General features: G+C 40.8%; 1 protein-coding gene across 10 annotated transcripts in view; it reads left to right on the top strand.

Moving 5' to 3' along the window:
• The window catches only part of LOC108678998 (transducin-like enhancer protein 4), a 44,865-nt gene extending 29,744 nt beyond the window's left edge, over positions 1-15,121 (top strand). For 9 of the 10 annotated variants that reach the window (XM_047879644.1, XM_047879642.1, XM_047879640.1 and 6 more), the window contains 8 exons: positions 8,593-8,603; positions 9,159-9,248; positions 9,625-9,675; positions 10,625-11,073; positions 11,378-11,627; positions 12,193-12,372; positions 12,730-13,173; positions 13,425-15,121. In XM_047879644.1, coding sequence (XP_047735600.1) covers positions 8,593-8,603; positions 9,159-9,248; positions 9,625-9,675; positions 10,625-11,073; positions 11,378-11,627; positions 12,193-12,372; positions 12,730-13,173; positions 13,425-13,532 — 1,583 coding nt within the window. In that variant the 3' untranslated portion in view covers positions 13,533-15,121. The remainder of the gene's footprint in view (positions 1-8,592; positions 8,604-9,158; positions 9,249-9,624; positions 9,676-10,624; positions 11,074-11,377; positions 11,628-12,192; positions 12,373-12,729; positions 13,174-13,424) is intronic. The other variant, XM_018167496.2, reaches the window with a different exon arrangement.
• Positions 15,122-15,848: the final 727 nt, after the last annotated feature.

Raw genomic sequence — 15,848 nt, 5'->3', positions numbered from 1 at the left:
CAGGAAATAATTTGCGTTCGTTTGAAGTAATCGAGTTTTTAGCCATATCTCAATATTATTTTCTGCACTTTTTCCCATGCACAATTTTTGAATGATGGAACATCAGCGCTTATACGTGCTAGTTGTATGCTATTTTTAGTTGCAAAATCACTGCTTGCAATTTCGATCTACTCGTAAGACCAGGTTTAGGTGTAAGCGTAAGGTACGTGCAAGGTTCTTACTGTATAGGTTATCGTCAGGAGCACATTGTAGCCATGGCCTTTTGCTCTCCTCTATCTCGTCTTAAAAGGCTTAGAGACGAGACGCGCGCTTCAAAGGCTTCTCTAACCGACTTTGTGGTCAGAGTGTTCGAGAATAATACCGTCTTTGTGAGCGCGTAAGAGGCTCAAATCTGACACATGCGCGTCGCAGCCTATAGCCCTTCTTGCCGCGAGGATCCGAGCAAGAGCCACTAGCTCTCAGCGAGATGAAGTCCAGTGCCTTGAGATGATGGCTCACTTTGCAGTGCATTATTTCAATGGGCTGCCGAGATTGAGTTAGCATCTATATGCACACATATCCTGCCCATGATACATGACAGAGAACATGGATACATCTAGGAGTATTGCGCCTGGAAATTTGTTGGTAGCTCATTGTTAGAGGGAATATTTTAATGTATTTCGGAGATTGATCTTTTAGAAATCGTGGTACTGGGAGATCTTTACCAGAGTTGGTATGTTTAGAGATGCTGATGATATTAAGTGAAATAGGACTTTTTCAGTATAGTGTTGTTACAAAGGGCTGGCGACACCATTACAAAAATGGGCTGACCAACCCATTCTTACAATGGGTTAGCGATCCCATTGCTACAAAGGGCTGACCATACCATTCCTGTCGAACGTTTGAGAAAGAAAGACTTGAAGCTGACATATGTCGTCGGATTGGGATCAAACACGCCATAGGACGCCCCTTTTTATATGTAAGTAAAGTGGGCGTGAATATTTAATGAATGTTGAATTGTCCTAGAATATCACAAGAGTTACCCATTGTGCGCGTTTTTTTTTCGAATGAAGGTCGTGCACATAATTTACATCTGCAATTTTTCTGCATGTGCTAAAGGAAAGGTAGCTACGTCAATTTATTTATTCAGATTTGTATCGCTGATGTCATCATGTATTGCAGGCCTTGGTCAGATCTAGTCACGGCGTAAAAATTTTAGATTCACTCGGCTGATGAACAATTTATGCTCTTTCATATAGGGACAAGAACGGCGTCACTGAAATGCTACTAACGTGTTTGTATCCTAAGTAGTACAATTACTAGATATTTAAAATCTATGTAATTAATTGTATTATTTAAATTCATTACAATATCTGTTCATCAAACATTCTTTATGAGTTTGGTAAATTTTTTATTCATTTACTTTTTTCGTTGTAAGCTGATTTAGAGATGCAACTAACCTTTAAAGATGATATTTCATGTTGACATTTAAAACTATTGTAAAAAGTTATGCCTGCAGATTAGAATATTGTCATTAAACCATTCTTGTGTGATCGCACGACTTCTCTCATGCAGCCATACGTTGTGAATGTATTCGAATTTTCCATGCGAGTTTCCCTAAAGGTTTAGTGAATACCGCCTCCAAAGGTCGCTCGTTTTGTGGAACCGTCCCTTTAGTTCCCTCAATCGGATTAGATGGCCTAATGCCTCTAATATTACAGCCCCTATCTTTTTAGAAGCCTTTTTGAGCTTCTGTATTAGCGAGAGCTTTGTGGACGATTCCTGACCGTCCTAGGGTGAGTAGCAGCAGGAATGCGACCAGGTTTGCTGAGTTGATAAAACCACGGGATTTGGTCCATAAAATTCTCCTGCTTTCGCAATTTGTCTGGCGTTATTTAAAACTTGCTAAGCTTTCGTCCTATCGCGGCATTCCTACTCTCGCAATTACGCTTTTAGCGTATGATATACTTCTTCTATTGATGAAGGTATTCCTTCTTTATTCTCGGGAAATGTTAGGTGTTGTGAAGCTTTTTATGTTTTCGTTCATTTCGTTCCGGTGCTACTTTGCGTGGTATTTTTCCCTAAACTTGAGATATAAATAATTTGTTCGTTATTTTCGTAACATAAACAAATTAGCAAAATATGCAAGAGGTCGTAATGAGCTTCTATATAAGCAGGTTGATTTATAATAACTTGTGATGATTTGAAGCGATGTTATCAGCAGCTCGAGAATCGAGGCACACAATCGTCGTATCGGTTATGTTGCCATAAAAATGTTCTGTAGATTGAATGTCTACGATAAAAACCTTTCAGTGACGACTGGCAAACCGGAGTCCCTGTCAAAAGGCATTTTCTGATACTTTGCATGTAGCAAATTAGAGCCTCGTTACATTTTAATGGTTTATGTGCAACGAGATCCGGTATACACGCGAGTGTTTTTCTTCTTTTTAGATTGTCAACTGACCTTTAGAATCCGGCAGCTAACGTCCGCTCGTGTTTTCATGTGTGCCTCATTTGCTTATCGACGTCCAAGAATGCTGATTTGAAGCTAAAAATCCTGCAGCCTGTGGTTTTGGCACGAAAAAGTTTCTGGAAATAATTAGTGTTGAGCAGTCGAGTGTGAAATTGGATCGCCTCCGTGTTTTTCTGGCCGCGATTATTTGCACTTTTATGCGATTTTCCTGCGTTGCTGCAAACGTGTTTGCAGAAACGCTGTTTATCTCAAGCCCTTTAATATGAGTGCATGTTTTTTTTCTGTCGAGTGCCGCTGCCGTGAAGGTTGGGTGCGTGTTTATTGTTGTTTTTGACGCTTTACATCTGATCTTTATGAGAACTGTGCTACGCGATGCCGAGGTAAAAGCCCTCCAAAGTTTAACTTTTCCTCGAGAGCCCCGTGACTATATAATAGATACGTTTAAGCGTCGTTGTAGAAAAACATTTTTTATTACATCAATTTAATTTCATTCAAGTTTTCATGCTGCAAGTTTTACTTTCCTTAGCATTGATATTGTACCTGCAGTGCTTTCTATGCTGACATTATTAAGCACATGCAGTTGTTGTTGCTCTAGTTAGTTTAGTTTATATTTATCTTCCACGGGTTCTCATGATACTTTTCATCCCCTAATTATTTAATTATCATTCAGAGTGATCCAAAAATTTTTTTTATTAAGGCGGTATCACATACTGATCGCAACAAAAGTAAGTTGAAGCAAAGAGAAATTAATTAATGGAAAATAATTTTGTTCTGTTGAATAATTTATTGGTGATCTTTTTGTTATGTGGATCTCACTGAGCACATTTGTCGAATGCAAATTTATTTCTAGAAAAATAATCTGCTTTGAACAAACTAATTGACGTCGAGGATCGACTGCCGCTACGAAATCTTCGTGCAATGATTGCTGTTCTATGAATCTCATTTACTTCGTATGTTCTCTGCTCATTAAGGTTGACATATAATATCTACGTCAGTTTAACTCACCTTATCTGTCTTAACTTCAGTAAATTAATGCGTTGTTCCCGTTGATGTGGAATGCGCACTTTGAATTAATTTGCAGGATATTAGTTTTCGTTTCCTCTTCTCTTCCTGTCACGATGCCTCCAAATTTCGCGTGAACGAAGGCTTTACATTACTCGACTTCGGTTTCCCTTCGCAGCTCAGTGGTGGTTGATTCGAATTTTTCATGTTTTTACAAGCCTTCCATTCCAAGCCTTGATGACATGTGAATCGGCTTGAGGTATTTTTCTGCTTAAAAATAGTAGATCTGAAGTAGTCTCAAGGGATTTATGTAGTAACCATGGCATTTGAATCGCTTAGAGCACGAGACTCGAGGTCGTGAACGCAAAGGTCGGACGACCTTTGCTTTGGCTGACACTTCATTTGAATACCAAGCTCGATGATATTTATGGTAAAATAAGTCCTATAGTGTTTTGAGCGATCTAGTGCAAATAGGTAATGTAAAGTATGTGCCCGGCCGGGCGGTATTAGCCTTGTCTTTATTCATATTCATCTTAAAATCCTATAGCTAAGATTTAAAGAGCCATTTTTTATTTCGTACTTGTTTTGCTATTAAGGGATTTTCCAATCAATTCAAAGTGCTCTTCTATTGGATATTTAATTGTTCTTCCGTTCAAGTTTTGGACTAATCGTTGCTTACACTTACCCTTCATGTGCCATTTTCACACCTCACGCGTTTTGTGCTTGTGTTACCGTCTTATTGGTGCGCTCTAATTCCTGTGCGCGAGCCCTAGCACGAGGTCCCCTGGTGTTTGTGTTGTGTGTACCTGACGCCTGTATAATAAGTGTGTATACGACCCACCTTTTGATGTAGACCCACTCGTATACAACCCACCTTGTGATGTGGACCCACCCGTATACAACCCAACTCTTGATGCAAACTCACCCCCTATAGTCAACAAGGACTCGTCGTAGGCGAGGCTCAGCAGGATTGTTCAGAGTGTTCAGACGCACTCGAGTCCGACGCTTCATTACTGCGCAAATGTCATGTTCAGCGTTCGATCTCGCCTTTGATAGCCGTGAACGGTCAATTATGCGCTTGGTTGGGCGCACGATCGCCTCGCCATACTCCTGTTATTGCTCGTATAAACCATGGGTGGTTTATAGGCGGCAAATTAATCGCCAACGTTTGGCCGCCCCTGACTCGGCTCCGATTTCCACCCGTGACTGTGACGGGCTTATATACAGCATCGTGCGCGTATCGCTCATCATTCGCGAGTCTCTGACCATTTTCCACCGAGCCTTATTGGGCTCGCTTCTTTTACCATTCTTCGTCTTTTACTTCATTAAGTTTCTGGGGTTCCATTAGCTTTTCGGTCGAAAAAGAAATTCCCTCCTAAAACCAGAGTTGTTATGCCGGCTAGCCGTGATTTAGTCCTTGCGGTCGAATCTTGCAGCCGCTTTGACTTTTCATGTTCCAAGTTAAAAGTTCCAAATAGGTTTCTCAAATGTAGATATTATTATTTTTTCCGATATTATTTGCGAGAAATTTTTTTCCATTGTCAAAGTAGGTGGTCGGTACTGAACCGTCGAGCCGCGTTGGATACGGACATCATCTGTCGTGTTGATTCTCCATTTTACGGTCTCGTGTAAAGTTATGCCAAGAAATGAAGTCTTCCGAGTAATTAATTTAACAGTAAATATTCTGAAAGGCAGATTCTCGATTATTCTAGCCAGGCTGCCTACAATACATTCTGCAACACCTGTTTTATTTTTATTAGCGAACTGAATGATTGTTGAATTGCATGCTGTCAGTGTAATTATACTATCTCGTAATCGTAATGCTTCTAACTTGGGTAGTACAGAGGAATGCTATTGGTGTATTTTTCACCCTATAGTAACACTTACAACAGGTATATACCTACTCGGGCAACGGGGCAAGTACCTAAATTGTTGAATAATTTAGCGTGGATTGCAGCTCAATCAGACACGGCAACGGAGACTCGAGCAGGGCTTGTAACGATCCTCCGATATTGGCTAACCGGTCGCTAGCCTCAGCCTTCGTTAATGGGATGAAAAGTGCACGAAACTAATGGACCTGAAGAGCAAGTGTGGGGGAAAAAAATTAATGGTCTTAGTGCTCCACCGTAGGGCGCCCCTCAGAGATCTGCACTAACTGTTCAATTAAACGAGGAGTATTGCGATAAGAACCTGACTTGGAACATTGTTACGACCTAATCCAGATTGCGCTTTCAACTTCACTTCGATAGTTGCATGGCACCGCTTTTTCTCAAGCCTCTCTAATTTAACTGCATTAAAGGCCGCCGTGCCGAATAATTTGCTTGTGTTCAGACTCCTGAATTCTTCTCTAATGCATCCTCTTGATGGATGGTTTCGCATTACACAAATGCAACCTGATAGCAGAAATTGTCTCTTCGCTGGCCTCTCAATCTCCCGCTAATTACTCGAAATATCTCGTGCTGTGGCTGGAGCAATTTCCTCTCTAGAAATCTAAATGCGTCGAGAATTTGCGTCACCTCCGCCTAAATATCAAGTCTTGGCTTAAATATTGCGCCATAAGGTCTCGTCAAACGACCGTCAGAAGCTCTTACAGCGCCACAATCTCTCATTTTTACCGCACGTAACTGCAGACTGTCATAAAAAATTCCGTCGCGCAGCCATCCGCTCTGCCCGACGACTTCAGCGTCGCGTCTCCTGCGTGAGTTACCGGCGATGTCCCGCCAGGCTGGTCTTGCTTTCCGCTTCTTATTTTACTCTTTTTTTTGTGAAATAGTTCCCTCTTCGCAAGTTTAGGTGGTGAATTGTTCATGTGTGAGTTTATCTTATTTGAGGCCTACTTTTGATGACATTTTTCTAAGTGCCTGTATCTTTTTATAAGAGGTATATCTTGTTTTCCTTTTCTATGCCGTTTCATCTTTTTGTTACTTATTTTGTTCATTCACGTGATTCATCATCCGGATAATTTTTTTCTTCCAAAACAATTCCTTTATAAATTATGTGCGTATTTACATCCTTATTTTTGTCTTTGATTCACAAGCATTAGCTTTTTTAACCGAAAATTAGTCTCCTCGCGGAACTCACGAGCGATAGCTAACATCCATATCCGCCTCTTTACTAGGAGAAGATTTTCCTCCATTTAATGAAGCCATCGGATTTTCAACGTTAATCCCGCGCGTAAAAAACCAACGGTAATCCATCACGCGTTTATAAAACGACGAGAAAATCTTGGCCTGCATTTAAAACTCCAATCTTTGAGCACCGTCGAATTTTCCGAGCTTTACCGGCTGTGAATAATAAAACGCTGAACCGCAGCCTCGTGTTTATTCGAGCCCCCCTTGCGATCGTTCGGCCCCCGATTTATCTTGGCCCCGCTGACGCTGAAATATTGGGCCTGCGCTGCAAAGTTTGCCGCTCGCAGCCGGCGCTTACTTTTGCCCTCGAGCATTCGTCTCCCGCGCCCACTTCGCGGGGGACGGCGGTGAGGGGCCTGGAGGGGCACCCATTTTTAGATGTGTGTGATCCCATCCACGTGTACATTTTGTGTATGAAATGGGACTTGTTAAGCAATGTTTAGGTAAATATGCAAGGATAGTTTCGGCGCTATTAAGAAGGCTTGTAAGAATCTTTTGCTTGTTTTCACAGTATGTATACTCGTACACATGTATATATACCTAAAGCAATATTAAGGAGTAAATGCTTACTGTTGGTCATCGCGCGCACCTCGGCTTATAGCGTTACGTAATGTATTATTTAAGTAACACTAGACAATTGGTGCTAGACTATAGACTGTAAATGGAGTAGAAAGTTTTGCTCAGTTATAGCGCTCAGCGTTCGGTCGTCGAGTGGTTCGCTGGTGCGGTCGCCACTGCGGTGTGCGGTGCTCTGCGGTTTGTGGTCACCAACTCAGCGTTGTTAGCCGTGACCACAGCACCACCACAGCGCCACCACAACCCTCACCACACCCATCACTGCACTTCCCAACCACACACGTCCTCGCGTGCTGCCCTCCTAACCAATCAAATTTTAATTATGAATCGCTTCAAATAATATTCATTAATAATTTACATAATTTTAATTTACTGAGAGTAAAGTTTTTTCATCCATTTCCTTATTAAAGCTTTTGTAAGATGTCAAAAATTCTCCTGAAATTAAATAATTTATGAATTGTTTGTGCACTCGGCACACTAATTCTCATAATAAGCTCACGACGTGGATATTGCGCAAGCCTCCCAGGCGACTTTCCAACCTCGTTAGTGACACAAGCATTGCTATGTATGTTGTGCCTCTGTTTGCTTCAGCATAACAAAATTCTCCTCTGAATTTAAAATGACCATTTTTAATTTAATTCATATTCATAATTGCGGTCTCATTCAAAATAACATATGTACCTATTCATAATTGCATACCTATTCTTAATTGCTTCACAATTGCGTACCGGTTTGTAAATTTTTCCTAATTCTTGCGTGCGTAATATTAATCTATACCGCACTAATTTGAACTTAATAAGCAAAGTCCCGTATATATATGGTCGGTAACTGTATGAGTTTCTGTCGCAAGCTCACAGACGAGCGCCTAATGTCGCACACCGCCGCAATTCTGCCACCATACGAGAACGTCGCAAGTCATGGGAATTTCGCAGTCTTTTGCTTGTCTTTGTTTCTAGGGGGCTCGTTAATGTGACCCCACATTCCTTCCTGGGAATATTAGGTGGCGTATCGTCAATCACTATAATCGCTTTGTCGTCGACTGTTTCTCGGCGACAATTTTCATATCTTTTCCTAAATTCCTGAATCTTTTTCCGTAAATTCCGGAACGTGCCCTGCAGCTCGATGTCGCAGCTCTACCAAGCTTGATTTAGATCGAGAAAACTATTTATTTGTATGTAATGGTACAGATATGTTGAATGTGCAGTTACTTACTCGGTAATATTGACAAGACCTAAAGTATACCACCATCCACTGAGATGTTAAATTAACTTGGCTCTGAATCTCTGTAAATATTTTATTGAATCGTTGTAATGTAATATTTCATATAGCATCGTTCCTGTTAGTTTATGTTCATTGCGATGTTTCTTAGCTAACTGATTTTTTTTTCTTTCTTTACACGTTGCTGCGCTCGTGGGGATAACGAAACTACAGCAGAGAGACATGTAAGTGCAATCTAGCTTCTACAAAAAACGTATACATTCCCTATGTAATTTTTAATTGGATGAATATTTTGAATCCTTTTACCATTTTTTTCGCTATTAATTAATATTTCGTGAATTTGTGACTATTTCAACAGATGATACGTTATAGAAAAATTAACTCAATGTAATAGAGATTAGAAACTGACAATATTTTTTTTCTTGTCTTTTACTTTTTAATTACATTTCTACATCTCCCGCATCACATTTTTCTGGGAAAAATTCTTCTCATGATCACGGAGCAAATTTTTCGAGTATTTAGTTCAACTATCACATCGTGATGATGCAGATGAAATACTATAAGCTCATCGTCTATGAGCTACAAATTGTGGATGAAATAATATAATAAAAATTTCACATCCAAATATAATCTTTATAATATTTAAATTACAGAATAGGCTAATCTTCGTTAATAAGCTAATCTTCTTCGCACGACTTTCTTTAATACTCATCCCTTACACTCACATCGCTATCTTCATGGCATTCTTACCTAACTTTCCCCCTTCCTTCTCCCCACAGAGAAGCAGTCTTTCTCCGGGTGCTGGGGAGAAATATCGCGGACGTTCCCCAGAACCTGAGCCCAAGAAAATCAAACGAGAAGAAAATCACGTGAGTTGCAAGTTCATTTCTCCCTTTTTATTTAGATTCCTATAGAATATATTACTATATCACCTGAATGAAATATACTACGTTTCGTATTGCAGCTCATAATTTTTCTATGCGTGTAAGTAGGAAAAATAATTAAACTAGAATATTACTAGATTCGCATTATTTTGCGCAAGACGCTTTAGTTGCGTTTGCTGTAAATTTTTTTTTTCGGTTGTCTTTTAGACGCCTTCAGGAAATCTCTGCGATTTCTTAAAATAATTTCATCCTCATTTAATCACATGTGGGAAATTATTATTCATAGTTCAATTAATAGAAATGCCGACTATAGTCGAAATTATTACAAATTTCATGAGGAATGAATTTTTTTTTTCGACAGGAGCGCGTGGTGCCGAAAGCGGAGCAAGACGTGGTGGTCGACGATCAGCAGGTGAGTTTCAACTCGGTGTTGAATGCGGAATAAAGTGGGACTTAACTCGTAGATATTTATGATTTGAATAAAGTCAATACATGAATGGTAATTTCATGTTTCTGCTATTTGGAGATTTTTGTACCCCTTTGGATTCGCAAAAACATTTGTATTGATATGCATTTGACCAGGCTAGCATAACATTACATCTCCCAATTTGCTATCCCGGACTTACACTTACCTTGAACAGACAAAGTTGCGTATCTCATTGCATATGAAGATATTCTCTCACACTCGACGAGCTGTGGGAACCACGTAACTGGCCTCTTAAGAAGGCCATCTTGTGCTATCGCATCATTCGTAATGTACATTACTCTGGAGTGCGAGCACTTCAGACCATATCGCTCGCCGTGTACGGTGTAGGTTATTATTCCTGTATCCTGAATGCGCGCACCTAACACTTGTCGATCGGCTAGAACTACGTGCTGTTTGGACCAAAAGATGATTTTCCCGCAACACCAAGTTATCTTATGCATGAAACATCACAAGCGTGTGTGCTGGCTCGAATAGGAGGGAGAGGAGGGCGCTTCACGATCTTATCTACTGTGGTTGTGGAGACTCGTTGCTGATGGCCATGATTGTTCTTTTTCTTATTCGTTCCTGATATGCCGCTTTCTTCTCTCCTATCTGAAATCGTGCTATGAGGTCTAGTGCAAGTTTGAATAGAACAATACCTGGCATATGACCTGCGTAAAACTCTTACACAATTTTCAAGGTTTCTATGCTTTGTTGTGTTGAAATGTTTTCGAGCTTGTGTATGATTTCGAGAAAATTAAAAAATTTCGACCGCTTAAGAGTTTAGAATTGTTTTAAATGTTCAAATCATTATTCTTACACACTACAACTGCACACTCGTACTAAAATGATTCTAACAGACCTTCAATAATCAAATCTTGTTTCTTCCCCACTGTCGGATCAGGATTCCAACGCAGCGGTGAGTCCTGCCGTGAACGGCACATCTTCACCGCGCGAGAACGGCGGCGTCGTCGCCAACATCAAGAAGTCGCCGCCCCTGGGCTCCGTCAGTCCCAGGAGCTCGGGTAGCTCGTCAAGCACACCGCAGGCACGCAAGGATGACACCAAACCTACAACACCTACGTCATCCTCCTCTTCATCCTCATCATCCTCTTCTTCATCTGCCATGAAGCCGGTCGCTAAGGCTCCGTCCATCCCGGGGGCGGTCGCTGCTCCGTATCCTCCTGGATATCCTCTACCAGAAGCTGGAGCCTCTGCAGCAGCAGCCGTTGCAGCCGCCGCTGCTGGATACCCTTATCCTGGCAGAACTCCTGGAACTCCTGCAGGATCCTTGGATCATCACGTTAGAGCATCTGGGCTTCACACTCTCCAGGGTGGAAAGCCGTAAGTTTTGCGAATGGTTCTTCCCGACTTGAGACGAGCAGCATTTCTTGTAAAACATTTTTAAGCCCCTGTAAAAAAATACTGATTATATTTCAGAAATAGCTTAGCGTAACATGTTTTATATAAAGATCTTAAGGATAGTCCTTAGATTTGATTATTGGTTTAGATTTACAAAGGGCCTCTGATTTAAATGGAATCCACCAAGAAAGTTGCCGTTCAATATTATTACTTATGCGGAAATCTATCAAGAAGTGTTCTCTATAGAACTTCTGCTGACCGATCTGTTTTGATCTTGCCCCCTCAGGGCTTACAGTTTTCACATGAGTGGCGACGGCAATTTGGCCCCTGTTCCATTCCCCCCGGACGCCCTTTTGGGGCCTGGGATCCCCCGTCACGCGCGCCCCATCAACACCCTCCACCACGGTGAGGTTGTCTGTGCCGTCACAGTGAGCAACCCCACCAAGTACGTCTACACCGGCGGCAAGGGTTGTGTCAAAGTCTGGGACATCAGCCAACCAGGCTCCAAGAGTCCCGTGTCTCAACTCGATTGTCTCGTGAGTCATGACTAATGTTCTGGCAAATTAATTATTTAACTTCTATTACACTATTTTTACAATAACAAATCCTAGATGGTTAGGAAATTCGTTTGAAATGTATTTTCTCAGTGTTTGAGGATAGTAATTTTGAAAATGGAAGCCGCTCAATTATGTGTTGAAGTAAAAAATTTTAACTAAAATTAATTTTAAGCTTATTCATTACGAAATATTTATTCAGTTAAAAATTCGTGTAATGACGTTTGTTACTGCCAATGTTGGTATCACAAATTTTGTCTGATTCATTTAGACGTCGGAAAATTCCTGTTTTGTTTTCTACCTTCAATGTTCGTGTATTATTTGATCGTTTACACACACCCTGCAGTAGTCTAAACGTCGCATCGGTGTTATATTTCTGCCACTATTTCCTTTCCGCGTTGTAGTTTCCTTTATGCTTTCAATTTGTCGACAGCTTTCCGCAACTCTCACCCTAAATTATTTTCGTGTAGCGAATTTGAAGCATCGTTTGACACTAAATTAGTTTCTGTAGCTCCCACCCTTCATCTCGTCACTGTTCGTATTACAGCAACGCGACAGCTACATCAGATCAGTGAAGCTGTTGCCCGACATGAGAACTTTGGTGGTCGGAGGCGAGGCTTCGACGCTCAGTGTCTGGGATTTGGCTGCCCCCACTCCCCGAATTAAGGCCGAGTTGACATCGGCCGCCCCGGCCTGTTATGCTCTAGCGATCAGCCCCGACTCTAAAGTGAGTCGTCGAGAGTCTTCTAGATTTGCTTCGGGAAACTTTTAGAATTTTCGAAGATATTCTCAATGGGTTACAGGGATGCTTGCTATATTTGAGTTTTTGATTTATTAGGCTTGAAATGTTACGCACGCTTGAAGCGAATAAAATGTCGGGAAGATTACGCAAGCACACTTATCATATTTATAAAAAGTAACTATATAAATTGAAACACTTCTAGGAGTGATTGTTTCTCAAAATGAAAGAGAGGAGCCGGATATGTTTATATATTGATTAAGTCAATGAATTACTCTAAAGAAATTTTCTTCGTTTTTACGTTATTTGGCAAGCACTAATGAATAAGTTTTTTTTTTCTTGCAGGTTTGTTTCTCATGCTGCAGCGACGGCAACATCGCCGTTTGGGACCTGCACAACCAAACTCTGGTACGACAATTCCAGGGCCATACAGACGGCGCCTCTTGTATTGATATTTCCCCTGACGGGACTAAACTTTGGACGGGAGGCCTCGATAACACAGTCAGATCTTGGGACCTCAGAGAGGGTAGACAACTTCAACAACACGACTTCAGCAGCCAAATATTCTCGTTGGGATTCTGTCCTACTGGCGAATGGTTGGCTGTCGGTATGGAGAGTTCGAACGTTGAAGTTCTTCACGTCTCAAAACCTGACAAGTACCAGCTTCATCTCCACGAAAGTTGCGTCTTGTCGCTCAAGTTTGCCGCTGCCGGCAAATGGTTCGTCTCAACGGGCAAGGATAATCTGCTGAACGCTTGGCGAACACCGTACGGAGCCTCAATCTTCCAGGTGAGAATTCTATTATTATTTTGACTGAAGTGGCAGTTATTTTATTATGAAACGTTGTATCAATTCAACATACTTTTTACAGACGTGTGTAACATTGAAATATAAAACTTAGGGGCCTGATTATGGGCCTGTATCCCATAATCATCTGTACTTTGGCATAAAGATGAATATAGCCTAGGTTAGCCCGCACGGCTGAGCCCGCACATTACAGTATCTTGGAGGTGTCTTATATTTTTTATTCTCTTCGCCAGTCGAAGGAATCGTCGTCCGTGTTGAGCTGCGACATTTCAGCGGATGATAAGTATATCGTTACGGGCTCTGGCGATAAGAAGGCTACCGTGTATGAAGTCATCTACTAAGTTCTACTAATGTCCAGTCGAGACTTTACCTTCTTCAATCTTCGATGTCGCTAATTGTGCTTATCGGTGCTGATATCAGGAGAAGGCAGGCGCTTCTTAAGCCAAACTTGTCTCGGACGTTTTTTCGATGTTGTTTGTGTTTGGTGGGAGTTAAGTTTGAGGCGCGTATGTTACTAAAGGTTGAGGACTAAATAATCACCTAGACTGCCATTGATGGTTAGGAATGTCTTACCTCATCACTGAAGCTCCCGTGAAGTGATAAATGCAGTTGTTTATACTCTGACGGAGTACCGTCGTTCAGATCTCGAGATGAGGAATTTTGCCGTCGCGAATGCAGTTGGATGAATGGAAGCGAAAGATGGTCATCTAAGTTAAGCATCCTTCTGGAGATATTAATTCATTTGAGTCTGCGATCATAAATGATCTTTGATGTATTAATCTGAATAACATATTGCCTGAGTCATTATTTGATTAAATCCAGTGAAGTGTCAGTCGAAATTTCGCACGAGATGAGGTATATCTAATCTAAATTATGACCTAAATGAATGGTTCTTTGAGGTATTTCCAGCATGCCACTGTAACAGTTTTATTCTATATTCAAAAATGTTTCGGGCCGGTGGCATGAAAAATTATTACTTTCCATTATTATACCAGTCATTCAATTAATTAAACGTCGATCCGGTCATGCAGCAGTATTTTGCTGGGTGGTATATATATGAGTGAGCTTAGCCTTCGCTATGAGTTGGATTCACCTTTGTCATGAGTGAGCCTTGCCTTCGTCATGAGTGAGCTTTGCCTTAGTCATGAGTGAGCTTTGCATTCGCCATGAGTGAGCTTTGCCTTCGCCATGAGTGAGCTTGTCCATATCATGATTAACCTTGGCATAACTGAGCTTTGGCTTCGTTCAAGTCTTGCCTCATTTCTGCCTTTGTGTGAAAAAAATCGAGTGGCCCATACCGGCAGACGATGACCTTTGTAAGTGTTCTAAGTACAGAATTATTAGGCACAATTATTTGAATTCGTATTATCTCTTTCATATTTATACTCTCTCACACTGACGTAAATGGCTAATACAAGCGCTAACCGAATTGAAACTTCTACCAGTAAAACAAGATATATAGACGTGCATTTCGCAAGAAAAATGTTGAAGTATTGAACTGGGGCGCTGTATGGATACGGTTTTTGATGAAGATTTAGCCTAGTGTTGAAGCTGTACACGAGGCGTAATATGTGCGTGCGTTGTGCAAATGTATGACATGCGGTGGATAGTCTCGACATGTCGCCGTTGAATTGAAGCGTCATTCACAAGATAGATTTTGCTCGTCGGATGACTTGTTACCTGAACAGATAGTAGGTACAGACATTAGATACTTGGCTGCTTTTTTACATACTAAGCTACTGTATCTCTGCTTCAATTCAGCTTAGTATATGTAACGTCATGATCTCCGTAGACTTTAGAACTCTGCATCTGCTATCCTAAATTAGATTCCCTGATAATTATTATGCAGAAATTTATAAAAAGCATCTTGTCGCTCGTCAATTCTCAACATTTCTTCGACAACATATTTGAATATAAGTTAATTGTTGATGTTACCACGTTTTTCTTAGCTCGCTTTCGTGTCTGTCTGTCTGTGATGATCAAATCTTGCAATCGACATTTCACCAACTTTCCCGCTAGCTAGCACTCTGAAACTTTTAGGGAAGCTCATCTCCCGATAACAATACAATAATCAATAATTTGTTGCACGTTTTCAGGCGTATTTATTACCGAACCTTTCTTTATTACAGCCACGCACCCAGATAAATACGGGAACAACAATGTATCCCCTCGAATACAATTTTCTACAGAACTTCGAAAAGAATTTTCTTTCGTGCATTTGCGTGGCCAACTGAAATAAAATGAATATTATGTAGGATGGTTGACCTTTGTGCAGTAGTTATAAACTCTAAAGGAACTCACAAGCAGGGGTTTGGGAACCTTTAAATGCACGTCATCCTCGAGAGGATATTCGTGTTAAGACTGCGTATATCGATGATACGCTTCGTATCATCGATACGTACGTCAAGTCAAGTAAATTGGCTCGCAACAACGTTTTTCATGTGTAGCAACGGACTAAAAAGGAGAAAATATAATACTTAAAAAAACTAAAAAGTAGAAAATAAAATGTATAAAAAAAATTTTTAAAGACCACGTTTTTCATGTGGACTCAAAAGTAGAAAATAATTTTACGGCAGCTACTGATCTCTGTTTGCTTTCATTCTTTTGGTCTTTTGTATTTCAGTTAAAATATTTTACAACATCTAAAACGAAAAACG

Source organism: Hyalella azteca, unplaced genomic scaffold, assembly GCF_000764305.2.
Source record: "Hyalella azteca isolate HAZT.00-mixed unplaced genomic scaffold, Hazt_2.0.2 contig3520, whole genome shotgun sequence".
Classification (NCBI taxonomy): domain Eukaryota; kingdom Metazoa; phylum Arthropoda; class Malacostraca; order Amphipoda; family Hyalellidae; genus Hyalella; species Hyalella azteca.
Note: the sequence above shows the minus strand (reverse complement) of the source record. Positions and strands in the feature narration are given on the sequence as shown.